Here is a 13,957-nt window from a genome sequence, read left to right on the forward strand (position 1 = left end):
ATTAAATTTTTGAACTTTTGGGGATTTCTGCTTGTTTAAAGTTTGAGATTTGTATCCACCTTAAGTTCTTCCAGTTGGATACCCAGTTATTGCAAACTTTTTGTTGTATAAACTTAGAGATTAGTCTTTCACTTCAAAGGAAATTATGATATGTCAGTTTATTGAGTACAGTTCAAAGAGTAAGAGATGAGGGGTTTCACTTACAGGACACAATGGATTTTGAGCTGTCTGACCCAGAAGATAACAGCGAGGTGCTTCCTCAGCAACTTCCTGAAGCTGGAAGTCAATTCCGTGGCCAAGAAATTGAGCTCCATCCCAGGAGATATGCTTTTAGACCAACGACGTTGGTATTAGAATGTGTGCATAGAGACCGAGGCCAAGCCCAGTGTTCAAAGAAGGAAACTGAATCGTTGTCTCAGAGAAAACAAGGGAAAGTCAACAAATACATTGTAAAGCAGGCATTCTTGGAGGAGAGAGTATGTGAACTAGAAAGTGAAAACATGTTGCTTCGACAGCAACTGGAAGTTGCTCAAAATAAGGCCAAAAGCAAAAAGACAATACTTAATATCCCAGAGCCGTTTCTGGATCACATGGGAAAACTTGAAGCCATGAGCAAACGAGTTCTGATGCTGGAGGAAGGAAACAGGGAATTAGTCAATGAATACAAATGTTTAAAGGACAGACTGTATCAGCATGTAACTGACAGAGCAGAAATGAAAGTAAGTACCCAGAAAGGGAAGTAATTTTCAGAGTTCCTCAAAGAAAATTCAAAGTGGTATCTGATGGAAGCTGAATGTTGAAACTAGTTGAATATAAGAAATGTGTGCGCTATAAATATATACACTGTAAAGCAGCCTGAAAGCATATCTTGTATCCAGCAAACAAAAATTAGACCTGAGAGGTGCTTTACTTTGAGTAAAGATGCCGTGTCACCTGAACTTCTAAGAGATTAAGCTGTAAGTTGTTGATAGGTACAGACAGGTCTTAGTAATTTACTCTTATAGTGCCCAAGTCATTTTAATCGTTCTGTCACCACATTTTAGTATCGTGATGAAGCAGATAAATGAAATGCTCAGACCTAAAATGAGTATTTTGAAATTAAGATTCAACTGTGTGAACAAATAAAAAAAAGAGAGAGAAAAGATTCAATTGTGTGGATTACCTTGACAGTCAAATCCAGATTTCCCAGATGAACTGATGTGTAAATGCTGTATCTTGCAGTACTTTTCATTCAGTTGCTTTTCATATATTTTTAGTTGATATTTTATTTTTATTCATGTCAATTGGAATTAAATTTAGAGATATTTGCATCTCAAATCATGCATTGTCATGACCTCCACTCCTTAAAGGCATCTACTTTTCATTCAGTCATAATTTGGGACAAATGTAAATTTTAGCCAAACTGTGTTTGACTTAGTCTCCCCTGTTCTATTTATAATTTACTTTGAATATTTTTTCAAATAATGTGCTCACAATTCTCATTTCAAGGCTCAGTTAGTCATTTGGATCTAAGTTTGTCCAGTCCAGAGGGACTGGAGCGCTCTGTGGTGTACGAGTTTGGCATTGGGGTCCCCTTTTCAGACTGAGGAGGAGCAGCCAGAGTCTTGAGTGGCAGGAAGGGAATGAGTGGGAGGGGTGGGGGAGCTGTAGGACCTGCAGTCCAGGAGGCAAGGGATGCCAGGTTGTCTCAGGTCCCCAAAGGCCATTGGAATAACCTCATTTTTATTGTGAGATAGGAGTCTATTGGAAGAATTTAAACACCAGATTGAATATGTGAAGAACTCTGAACTTAAGCCTCTAATGAGAAAGAGGGAGAATGTTCCACAGTGTGGAACTTACCACCACTCATCCCACCCACACACCTGTTTCTGTTTGAGACTTCAGTGGGGGTAAAGCTTGGCCATTTCCTGGGAGGGGCAGGGAATGGCTGGTGGGGCTGCATCCATTGTCTAAGTTAACTTACTGTCAATAAGGCAGGAGGGTCATGCCTTCTGTGTCTTTAATGAAATTGGGTAAACAGGAATGTGTACCTATGAGGAAAAGAAGGTGAATTGATGTCTGTGGGGATAGTTCTCAAAGTCCATATGTTGGAGTTACATATTATTAATGTAACTTAATGATAAGGTGACTTAAAAATCAGTAACAGAGTTATCTCTTTAGGCCTGTATGAGACAGCTTCAACAAGAGCTGACTGACACCCAAAAGAAAGTGTCCATGTTGGAAGCTTCCCTGGAGGTGACAGCACATCATCAGACTAATTCAGAAAATGAGAGACAGGATTCAGAGAGGAAATCACATCAAGCTGCGAGCCCAGTATGTATGAAATTAAGCACGTCAGCCGTGAATGTGCAGCGCAGAGTGTTGCAGGACACTAGCTTTTCAGGGACAGCTTTCTTTTGTATCTTCATTATAATTACACTTTTATTACCTTTATGATGTACTTTTTTCTTAAACTTTGACTTTCATTCTGCCATTTCTTTATATGTTGTTTTCTTATAATATTTACCCTTAGAGAATTTGAGAGTTATACATCTTTCCTCACGGAAGTTAACTTTTTTCCCTATTAAACAGTATTTTTTAGTGATCTCTCACCACAATAAGGCAAGCTAGATAAAATCAGAGGATAATGTTTCATGGCATGTTCCAGAAAATTGGCATGTCGCACCTTCACTTTTGTGAATGGATATAGAATCTGTGTGTATTTATTTCATGGATTTCAGAGTAACTTGTGCAGAAAGGTCATTATACAAACCAGTTGGAGTTAGGTATCGCCTTCATTTTCCCTTCACTTTACGTATGTTGTCAAAGCATGGAGAAGTTCAGATCATGAATGTACACCCAAAATAGAGAATTAAGAAAATTGTCTAGATCCTGCTTTTGGATTGTTTTTTAACTTTATTGAGATATAATTCACATATTATAGGGGGGATTGCATAACTCAAGTGGTAGAGTGCATGCTTAGCGTACACAAGGTCCTGGGTTCGATCCCCTGTACGTCCTCTAAAAATAAATAAGTAAAACCTAATTGCTTCCCTCCACCAAAAAAAAAATAAAAATAAAAATAAAATTCACGTATCGTATAATTCACCCATTTAGGATGCATAGTTAGTATCTCCTAGTATATTCAGAGATGTGCAGCTGTCACCACAATCAATTTTAGAACATTCCCATCACCCCAAAAAGAAAGCCTGCATCCCTTGGCCATCACCCCCAGCCCCCCGTCCCCATCAGCCCCCGGCAGCCACCAGGCTGACTTGTGTCTCTACAGATGTGCCTGTTCTGGGAGTTTCACATGAGTGGAATCACATGCTGTGTAGTCCTTCATGATTAGCTTTTTTCATTTGACAAAACGTCTTCAAGGTTCATCCACGTTACAGCGTTTGTCAGTATTTCCATTTCTGTTTATTGTCGAACAGTACTCGGTTGTGGGGCTAAACCGTTTATCCATCCATCAGTTGATGGACCTTTGGGTTGCCTCTGCTTTTTGGCTCTTGTTAATGATGCTGCTGTGAACATTTCTGTGCAAGTTTTGGTGTAAACATGTTTTCATTTCTTTGGGGAATAGACTTAAGAATGGAAATGCTGTCATATGGGTCATATGGTAACTGTGTTTTACCTTTTGAGGAACTGCCATACTGTTTTCCAGAGTGGGTGCACCATTTAACATTTTTATCCAAAGTGTGTAATTCTCCCAATTTCTATGCATTTCTGTCAGCACTGGTCATTAGCTCTCCTGGTAGGTGTGAACTGGCATCTCATTGTGGTTTTGGTTTGCATTTTTCTGATGACTGAGAATGTTGGGGATCTTTTCATGTGCTTATCCATTTGTGTATCTTCTTTGAAGACCTGTCTGTTCAGCTTTTTGCCCATTTTAGAATTGGATTGTCTTTTTATGATTGAATTGTAAGAGTTCTTTCTGTATCCTGGGTGCAAGTCTTTGATCAGATGTAGGATTTTCAGGTGTTTCTCCTGCTCAGCAGCTTGCCTTCTTACCTTCTTGATGTTGTCTTTTGAAGAGTAGAAGCTTTTAACATTGATGAAGTTCAGTTAGTCTACTTCTGTCTTTTACTGTCCTACCTAAGAAACAAGTGCCAGGTCCAATTATGAAGACACACACCTGTGTTCTCTTCTAAGAATTTTGTAGTTTCAGCTCTTTCATTTTGAGTTAGTTTTATATATATTGTATGAGGTAGAGGTCGAATTTTGTTCTTTTGCATGTGGATATCCAGTTGTCCCAGTACCATTTGTTGAAAAGACTATTATTGTCTCATTCAGTTATTTGACACTAGTATTGAAAATCAATTGACCGTAAATGTGAGGGTTTGTTTTAGATTCTCAGTGGTGATGCATTGATCTATGTCTGTCCTATGCCAGTACCAATTCATATGTTATGAGAACTGTTTCCGAGTCATCTTGCGTATTACCAGTTGTTTTACATAGTGATAAAAAGTCAGTGTCGTGGGATGTCTGCAACTACTTCTGTGGAGATTTGCTGCTTCCTGAAGGGACCTGTGGCCAGCTTATGCCTTGCTGACTCTGTGACATGACAGAAAGTAGGCTTTCAAAGATGAAGTCCATTCCTCCCCCCATTCAGACCTTTAGTTTCTCACCCAGTGCCTCCCACTTCACTCCAGTTTCCATCAAATCATGGTCACGGGATCTGCTGACTTAGCCTGCAATATACTTCATTATGTTGCACTCATTATAATTCATAGACTCGTCCATAGATTTCACTATCTAGAGGCAATAGATTAAGCGTGGAGAAGATTAATTCAACCTTCCTCTTTGGAAGCCTCTGTAATCCATCATCTCACGGTTCATGATGAAGTCCTCTTTTGGCTTGGTTCGTGTGTGTAACACTGGTGCCGATCTTGTTCTTGGTGTAGATCCTGCATTCTCAGCTCCCTGTGTCTACCTCCTTTTACTTAAAAAGAGAGATGCCTAGCTGTGTTCTATAGCTTAATGCGTAATTAATGAAATAAATATTTCATCCCATCCAAGGAAAATTTTTAAGAGTACAGCTGTTAAATACTAGATAATATTCAATCAGTTTGTCAGAAACAGATAACAGATCAGTAATTTGAATTTCAAAAGTTCAAAGCCAGTCTGTGTGATATGCAGAAGCATTGTGCTACAACATAAAGCTGAGACAGTCTTACCTTCCCTTACCAACAAGCTTTTAAGTAAGGTAAAGGAAAAATTGTATTTAATTTAAATACTGCCAAAGGACACTACATTTATGGTTCCATAATATTTTATTTTCTCTCTGAGGAAAGGAAAGTGAAGAGTAAGTGCTAGATTAATAAGTTCTCAAAGCTGCCTGTCTCTTAGAAGATCAGTTAATTGAAATGAGGTAAAAAGGCTGATTTTGGTAAACTATTTCTGGTTGTTCTTCAGTTATTAGACTTCAAATCCTATGTCTCCTTGCTTACCTGTCTTCCTTATCCTCAAAGTTGAGGGGAAACTGTGAAATACATGCCTATGTGTAAGAAGCTGTAATTGGAGGGAACTCTGAAGTACCTTCCTTCTCACTAGTTCTTAGGTCTTTCTTTCAGCTATCTGCTATTTCTTAGCACTTTGTCATTAATAAGTTAATCTCAACATTTGTTACTTTCCACTTTATAGGAGACCAATTTCTCCTATATTCAAGTTACATTTCTTATTATCTTTTTTCACCCACTTTTCTGTTTATCTGTTTTTGCTTAACAAACTCCCCAAAGTTCAGTGGCTTAAATAGGCATTTATTTTGTTCACAACCTGCGCTTAGGAATAGTGTGGCCAAGACAGCCGGCCCCTGTTCCTCTCAGCTTCAGGTGGGGCAGCTGGAAGGCGGGGGCTGGAATCGCTTGAAGGTTCATCCATTGATGTCTGGTGGTTGATGTTGGTGGTGGGCTGTGGCTTTGGTGGGGCAGGCAGGTGGACCACCTCCCCTGGAACACCTAAGCTGTCTTTGTGGCCTGAGCTTGCCCTCATGAGCCTGGGTTCCAGGGTTAAGAGCGAGGCAGAAGCTGAACTGCCTTTTCAAACCTGCCCTGCAGTTCACTCGGTGCCCCTTTCACCATTTGCTGTTCTTTAGGAGCAGGGCACTTAAGGTTGGCCCATAGTCTACCTTTTTTATGGAACTAATTTTGAAAATTTATGGAGACATTCAAAAACCAGCATAATTACTCATTAGCCACAATGTTTTCTTACTGCTTCCATATGAGAAATACACTTATCCCCACTCAGTCCCCCAGCAGGTCTCGGTCGCTGTGGTGTTAGGCTCAGGCTCCAGTCCAGGGTCTGACTTTACCATCTTCACCAGATTCAGGTGGGGTGAGGTTCCTGGGCGTGGTTTCTGGAGTACAGCCTCTTGGGTACACTCCTCTCAGTGCTGAGGCTTGAGGATAAGGAGACACGGGTTATTTACCGCCACACACCCGACATTCTGCTGAACTGCTAAGGACTCCCTCACTCACAGATGGAAGATGGGAGGCACACTGGCCCGTAGCAGTTCTGAAACGCAGCCTGATGCTCGGTCTTTGATTAGGACTTAGTCCCAACCCTGGGAGGGGTTCTCCTTCGCTGCCCTCTCTGAGCTCTTTGTTCTGTCCCTTTCATGAGCAGTGGCCTGTGTTTGCAGCTGAGTAGTTCTCTCAAGCCAGCTTCCTCCTCGTAGACCTTCTAAGAAAAACCCAAAGGCCTCTTCCCGTTTTGCACTGTCTGTCTCTTTCAGTCCAAGCTAGCAAGCAGTGTTTTTGCTACCACAGTTCTCCTTAAAACTGAGTTTCCTGTGAATTTTACTGGGGTTCATGCCATTGGAAAAGCTACTCTCACGTCTTTTTGAGATAAAGTCTTCACCTTGGGCTTTCTGTGAAGCTGTTGTGGGACCATGCCTTTAAAACTCTTATGCTTTTAAGATCTTTAAAGGAATTTGAGGCAGCACCTTAAATCTTTCCAAGGTCTTAACAAAGTCTTGGCTTCATCTTTAGACTGTTTTCCTGGCAGCACCCTAGATTGGATCTTAGCCCGGAAGCCATTTCTCTGCTTGCCCATTGTGTGACAGTTGGGCACATGGAGATGCTTTAAATAGGATACAGATACTTGAACCCAGTGAGTCCTAGTTCCTTTATATTTAATAATCTTTTTGTTTGTTTTAGCTTATTTCTCTGGTCAATTTTACTTTCAGCTGTTAGGTAGCAAGAGTCCCGTTTCCTCCGGCTTTAGTGTCATTTTCTTCCCTGGCCTAGAAGCCTTCACTCTCAGCCCTTCAAGGGCCCTCAGGCTTCCACTAACAGTCTCGTGGACACTTTGGATTTTCACTCTTACTCTTCTCTACATCTGTTCAGGTTTCACCTACCTCCAGGTTCAAAGGCATCCCCACATTTTGGGTTCTTTTTTAATGGCTGTGCCCCATTTTTAATATCGATATCTGTGCCAGTTATTTATTGCTAATAATTTATATAATAAACTGCCTCAAAGCCTGGTGACTCAAAACAGCATTTGCTTGGTTCACAAACCCGTGTTTAGACAAGGCTCAGTGGAGCCAGCTCATTTCTTCTCCACTTGGCATCAAGCGGGCACTAGAATAATCTAAAGGCTTGTTCCTGCTCACATCTGGAAGTTGGAGCTGGCTTTGGTTAAGGACACTCCCTGGGGTCATCAGCTGGGACAGCTGCATGTACAAAGACTCAGTAGGTGGCCTGGGCTTCACAACGTGGTGGCTGGGTTCTAAGGGTGAGCATCCCTACGGAGTGAAAGTCAGAAGCTATTTAGCCTTAGAAATCACACAGCAGTGCCCCACATTCTGTCCCCTAGAAACCAGTTGACTGAGGCCAGTACATACTTCAGGGGAGGGAATTTCATAGGGGAAGTGTCAAGGAATTTGTAGAGATGTTTTACAACCACCACCTCCGCCTGCCTTGTCTTAGCAAATAATCCTTCTATCTGAAGGAAAGTGGTTCTTCCCAAGTCCGTGTCACTGAAATTCCAGCAAGTTGTTTTGTTTGTTTTTGTTGAGTATGTACTCTTGTTTTGCAGAGAGCCACAAAGGATTACAAGAATTAAGGCTTTTTTGTTTGTTTGTTTGTTTAGAAAAATGTATGGATCACCTTACTAAACCACTACAGTTGGAGATGGATTTCTCCTTAACCCTGCGAATCATTCATTGCTCCTTGGAATGCAATTCAAACTAGCATAAAATATTTGTAGTTCAGAGAAAGGCTTATGGCATTAGAACCCATATTTGTAAGATGTATTAATTGCATTTTTTTCACAGTCTTGTTTTGGGAGACATTTATTAATTCAGCCCTAAGTAACTCAATATGATCTCCCTAAAATTAAAAATCATGGAGAGTTAAGACTTGGGTTAGGAAGGGGTAAGAGACTTTCCACTAAGAGGTGCCTTATAGTCACCTTTTTATGTAGGAAAGACATGAAACAATTACAGAAAAATAAGAGTGTAAAATCAAGCACAAATGTATAACAAAGATGACGACAGTGAACAGTATATTTTCGTGACTCTTGGTGGTTTGAACTTCTTTCTTGATTTTCTGGGTAATTTGAGTTTCTCCATTCCACAAGGCAGATACCATTTTATTGTAACTGAATTTATTTCAACCTTTGATGCTGGGTTAGAGTTAGGCTGTTCTTGGTCTGCTAACCTCATTACCAAACAGTGTTATCTTCTTCATGCAGAATGCTGATCCTCCAACAAAAGTGGAATCTACATCTTCAGTACTTCTCCATCTGAGTGCAGAAACTCAACTTTTTCTAAAGGAGTTATTATCTATGAAAGAATTGTAAAAGAAATGTGACACACTAGAGGAGAAGAAGAAGTTGGAAGAAGAAGTAGTAAACCTCAGACGTCACCTAGAAATGAACACAGTGGAACGCAGTCCAGTAGAGCAGTACAAACGGGAGACTGAAGAGCGAGCAAGACGGGATGTAGCAGAAAAATGGAAAGAACTCAGTCAAGTCGTGCAGTACAACCGGGAGACTGAAGCGAGAGCAAGACAGGATGTAGCAGAAAAATTGAAAGAAATCAGCCAGTTTGTACAGGTGAAGCGTTGATCTGTAACGTGCTCTAACTCACTTTGCTGAGAATTAGATTTCGGATGTGTACATTTTATGTGTTTCCTCTGCTTCCCATATAGCAGTTTGTTTTGTAGATTTCTGGAAGGATGGCCGCATTTCTTACTCCCTTTAAATAATTCAGTTTCCATCATTACTATCATTAGATTGATCTTCCAGAACAATTGTCACTAGAGAATCACTTTAAGGCCGATTGGTGTAAATCAAGACTACTAGGAGGAAAAGAATATATTGTGGTGGAAATACTGTGCCACACTCTTGGATTACTCTTAGGTTGTATTGTTCAATTTTTAAAATTTTAAATTGATCCTATTATTCTTTAAACTATCACATTACACGAGTACTAATATAAGAGTGATTCAACTTTAATTTCGTAATTCAGATTTAATTCACTTGACATTGATGATAAGTATTTTAAAGTTCAGCTTTTCTTCACACTTAAAATTGCTCTCTGAATCACTGACTCAAAACTAAAAGGAACAAATATAGTGTAATTACTCAGGTTATAAGTATTTTTAAAATTGTATCCTTTTATTTTGCTCTAGGCACAAGCAGCATCTCAAGAAAACTCATTAAGAGAGTATAAACGTGCTTCAGTAAGTCAAATGGAATACAAAGTTAAAGATCTGGAAACTGAACTGAAAAGTTTTACTTTTCTAATGAAAAAGAATTGGAAAAATACAGACAACTGTACCTGGAAGAGCTAGAAAATAGAATGTCATTGGCAAGTCAACTAAACTCGTAAGTGAAAACGTAGCATTATAGAAAATAATTTAGGTCATTAATTTGCCTCTTAGGCATAATTTTTATTGAGCCAAGTGCATGAGGTGAGTAGCAAGTGAGAGCTAACTAGATAGTGTAATTTTGGGAAATGGTGTTAGTAAATGAACTCTCCTTAAAATGTCAGTCCAGGGCAGTTTGCATCTCACTGCCTTTTGTTGCTTTTACATGACTTTATTTTTTGTATTTGCATATATTTAACCTGATCTAGTCTTTAAGCTAGGGGTTTTGCAAACTTTGTAATTTAGACAGCCATATTATCACAAAATTTCTAGCTGGAATTCCCAGAAATAGAAATGTTAATGAGTTTAAAATTAACTGTGTTTTGGAAGAGTACAACTTAAAGCCAAGGGGCCCCATTCTGGTGTTTGGTGAATTTACTTTCTTGATTGTGATATTTGGTGTTACCACTAGTGGGCACCATGAGACGAAGTACTGTATCCTTCTAAGTTTGTCTCCGCTACGTAAAGGCATGCTTGGGAAAGGGGGAAATTAACATGGGGTGAAGGGCAGTATAGTGGTTCACAAAGTGGCTAAAAAGAATATGGTGGCCTGCCCGAGGGGGTGTGTGGAAGACAGAAAGGGCAGAGCCCACCTCCGGTGCCTGAATAACAGTGTTATAAGCTACAGGTCTCCCCGCTATCCAAAAGTAGAGTGTTTCTATGAAAGTTGTCGGTGTAAAGCAAAGAGGCAGTTACCTTAGGACACATCTTGCTGGTGGGTGCATAAAAGAAATATGCATAAAGCACAGGTGCTTACAGACACAGTCCAAAGCTGTGGCGGCGTGATGCCGGGATACTGAGTGTGGTTCTGGGGAAGGAGCTCGGTGGGGCCCCTCTCGCTGCTTGGGGTGCTCGTTGCCCCTCTGATGGCTTGGGCTAAAACAAGCACCCAGTGCTATTCTGGCTTTTTGCTTTTTTTTCATAAAAGTGAAAATGTGCTTGAGATTTTTTTAGTTATGGAAAACAGGTGTTGATGTAGGCCTCTGGTAAAAGCAAAGTAACAAAGTGAGCTTTGGGAAATTGGGGGACACTTGAAATTGCCCCTGGCGCTGTCGTAGTTCTTTCCCACCGTGGACTGTGCCACCTGGTGCCCCCCCTAGAGGTGGTGGCTCTAAACTGTTCCTCAGTGCTACATGCTTAATTTCTCCCAGGTAATGAGTGAAATGTGTATATAAGGGGGGTGAAAGCAAATGCTTGAAAGTGGCTTTGAGGGATGGTTTATTTTTTATTTCTAAACTGGTTTACTGAGGGTGAGTATGTCTAGATGCAGCCAGTGCAGAAGGCAGCGGGAATCCTCTGTGGGGGCGTCTCCATCTCTGACTCTCCCCACTTTGAAGTACTTGTTAGTTAACGGCCCCCCCAGGCCCATACATCCTTCTTTAGGACAGTTTTAAACTGTAATTGTTTACAGTAGGTCTGCGCTGATGTATTTTTTGGTGTCAAAACACAGTTTAATGGGGCAATCTGTTTACTATTACAGCAACTTTAAAAATACACATCACTTAGGGAGAAAATGAAATGAATGAAATGTGTGTTTTGCAATCCCCGCAGGGCTAATGAGAGGCTGGCAGAGATGAACACTAAACTGCAGCTGGAGAAACAGCACAAGAGTTCTTTCCTCGGCTTTGTTCCTGCAAGGCCTGTTGATGGACCGCCTTCTGCTGAAAGTTCTACTACTAGCGTAGAGCCCAAAAGGAATGTTACTCGAAGAAGGAACTTCAGGAATTTTTCAGACCCTTCAACTAGCACGGGCGGTCACTTGTTCACGATTAGTTGTATTATCTTTTTTCCCTTGGGTTTCAGATTTCTGATATAATTCTTGTTTTTAATTTGATGAAATTCTGAGTTGTTTATTTGACTTCTGCACACTAAGTAAAAGCCATAATTAATTGTGCTAATAAAGAAAGGAGACAGAAATTTTATAATTTTTTAAAGTCCCTGGACTTGTAATTTTCAAGAGATACCTGTCATTAACTTTATTCAATCAATGCAACTAAACTGACAAATTTCAAATTTCTTCAAAAGCTCCATTTTAAATTCTATTTTAGAAATTAAGTATTATTGCCTAATAACTAGAGATACACTTTCCAATGTTTGGCTTAGTTTCTGATTGATTTCGGTTTGGCATTGGTTCACAGTAATTTTCAAGTTTGCCTGCACCCCAGTTTTTCTGCCCCTAAGCATAAGTAAATGATTGGCATCGAGATACTTAACCACATACAGATGTTTTTTATTTAAAGGAATCCAAGATAAATTCTTTTTATGAATTCAATAAACTTGTAACACTAAAAACATTAAGTTCTGTTTTTAAGTTTAAAATTTTTATCATTTTCTTCTGTAAGAGTACATCCTTAATTGCTATTTTACTTATAGCATTGTTATTTTAATTGTTATAAAATGTCTTACTGAGCAGTTGTAGAACATTTCTAAATATGTAGTCAAGTATAGCAAGTATTTAAATTTTTAAAATGAAGTTCGCTTCTGTCTCTGTCTTGCCCTCACCTGTAGGAATACCGAGGTGGCAACGATAGGGAGTCTTTAAATTACAACCAGTTTTCATTGTGTATCGTTGTTAAAATAGCCATTTAAAGCGGTGCGCGTTGGCTTATGGTTTGATGGTGTTTTCATGATCTTCTTGATGTAGAGAAAGGTAGCACAGGCCCTTGTTAAGTGAGGCCCCAACCTGTTTCTTCTCACTTGGCTTCATGTCATAATAAATCGAAGAAGAAAAAAGCTCAGGTTTCGTAGACAGTGTTGTGGGTAAATCGAGTCTAAGTGCTTCAGAGTCATGAAACCAGACTGCGTGGTGTTAAAAAAAAATGCATGGCTAACACTTCTGTCAGCGGCTAAGCATGATGCAAACTCGAAATGTTTTCATTAGTTGTCACCAAAAAATCGCCAGTGTGTCATTTACAGGATGATGGTGAGTGTGAGTGCAAAAGCAATGCGAGAGAAAGCTCCTGAGGACAGTTCCTTCCTTTAATGTTTTTGGAGGAAAGAGGTGTCTATTTTTTAGTACTTGTAGGTACACTGGAAAATAACTTATTTTAAACTCAGTGTTGTACTTCCAAGGCACACGTAGTTCTTCTGTGGGGCCGTGGGGCCAAATCACGCTAGATTTAGCAGGGAGATTAACAAGCCCCGCTCTGTCCGGGTGCAGAGACACGGCTTCCTCAGCACTACAGGGTGCTTCACAGGAGCTATTGTACAGTTACTGTTTACAGATTTCTTAGTCAGACTTAGAGAAAGAAGGTGCCTTCTGGAATTGCTAGGGATGTAATTATTTCTGCTGGGAAAACATAAAGTAATGCTATGAGAGGTGTGAACATACTGTCATTTTAATGACAGGAAGGGATGGGTTTTTGCATGGGGCTTAACAAAACAACAGACTTGCACAGCTTTTCAGCTATGGTTCTAGAAAGCAAAATGTTCAAAACGACATTGGGATTGACTTTAACATTCTCCTTTATTTGCAAGGTTTTAACATTTTGGACTGTTCCTACTGTGAAGTTCCAGCTTGCTCCGCATTTTTTTCTAGCTTGACAGAAGTGTTGTTCTAAGTCTGTGATTTCAGTCGTGCTGGTTGTCGAAGGAAGCTTTTTCCAGTTCATAACACTTGGGTTTATTGCCTCTCTTACTGCTGCATGAAGTATAGCCTTTTCCCTTGTCATCGTTGTAGTGGTAACAGATGGACCCCTTATCTGTTTTGCTAATTTTTACCCTCAGATTTCACATTCTAGTTTATTTCTGGGATGTTTTGTCCTACATGTCAGAAGCAATTTTACAGTTTTACTCAATTGTGTTACTTAACTTTATTACTATAAAATACAAAAAGTTAAAATTAGCCTGAGCAGATACATCGCTGTTAGATTTTCTTGCACATAGAATTTTTTCTGAGAACTGAAAACTTAAAAATTGATTCCAGACAATATTATAACAGGCAAAATCTCTCTGTTTTAAAGACTTTTTTATGTTCAAGAGTTTTTAAGTATTGGTGTGCCTAACATGAAGCATGGCCACAATAGTTAATAAATGTCCTTCAAATCTATTTTAAATAGGAAGACTAAATTTTACACTGATTGATTTTGGACTTTTGGTGTATT

At 39.7% G+C, this 13,957-nt stretch overlaps 1 protein-coding gene across 6 annotated transcripts in view; it reads left to right on the forward strand.

Annotated features, from left to right (window-relative positions):
• Positions 1-12,152, forward strand: part of LOC141573312 (ankyrin repeat domain-containing protein 26-like) — a 71,215-nt gene extending 59,063 nt beyond the window's left edge. For 4 of the 6 annotated variants that reach the window (XR_012504977.1, XR_012504979.1, XR_012504978.1 and 1 more), the window contains exons 27-31: positions 207-719; positions 2,161-2,313; positions 8,677-9,039; positions 9,618-9,813; positions 11,406-12,152. Coding sequence is in view for 1 of the 6 variants with exons in the window: in XM_074360094.1 (XP_074216195.1) it covers positions 207-719; positions 2,161-2,313; positions 8,677-8,784 (774 nt within the window). In the remaining 5 variants the exon portion in view is untranslated. Of the gene's footprint in view, positions 1-206; positions 720-2,160; positions 2,314-8,676; positions 9,041-9,617; positions 9,814-11,405 lie in introns of those variants that run through there. The other 2 variants (XR_012504980.1, XM_074360094.1) reach the window with 2 other exon arrangements.
• Positions 12,153-13,957: the final 1,805 nt, after the last annotated feature.

The sequence above is a fragment of the Camelus bactrianus genome, unplaced genomic scaffold (assembly GCF_048773025.1).
Source record: "Camelus bactrianus isolate YW-2024 breed Bactrian camel unplaced genomic scaffold, ASM4877302v1 HiC_scaffold_12, whole genome shotgun sequence".
Classification (NCBI taxonomy): Eukaryota; Metazoa; Chordata; class Mammalia; order Artiodactyla; family Camelidae; genus Camelus; species Camelus bactrianus.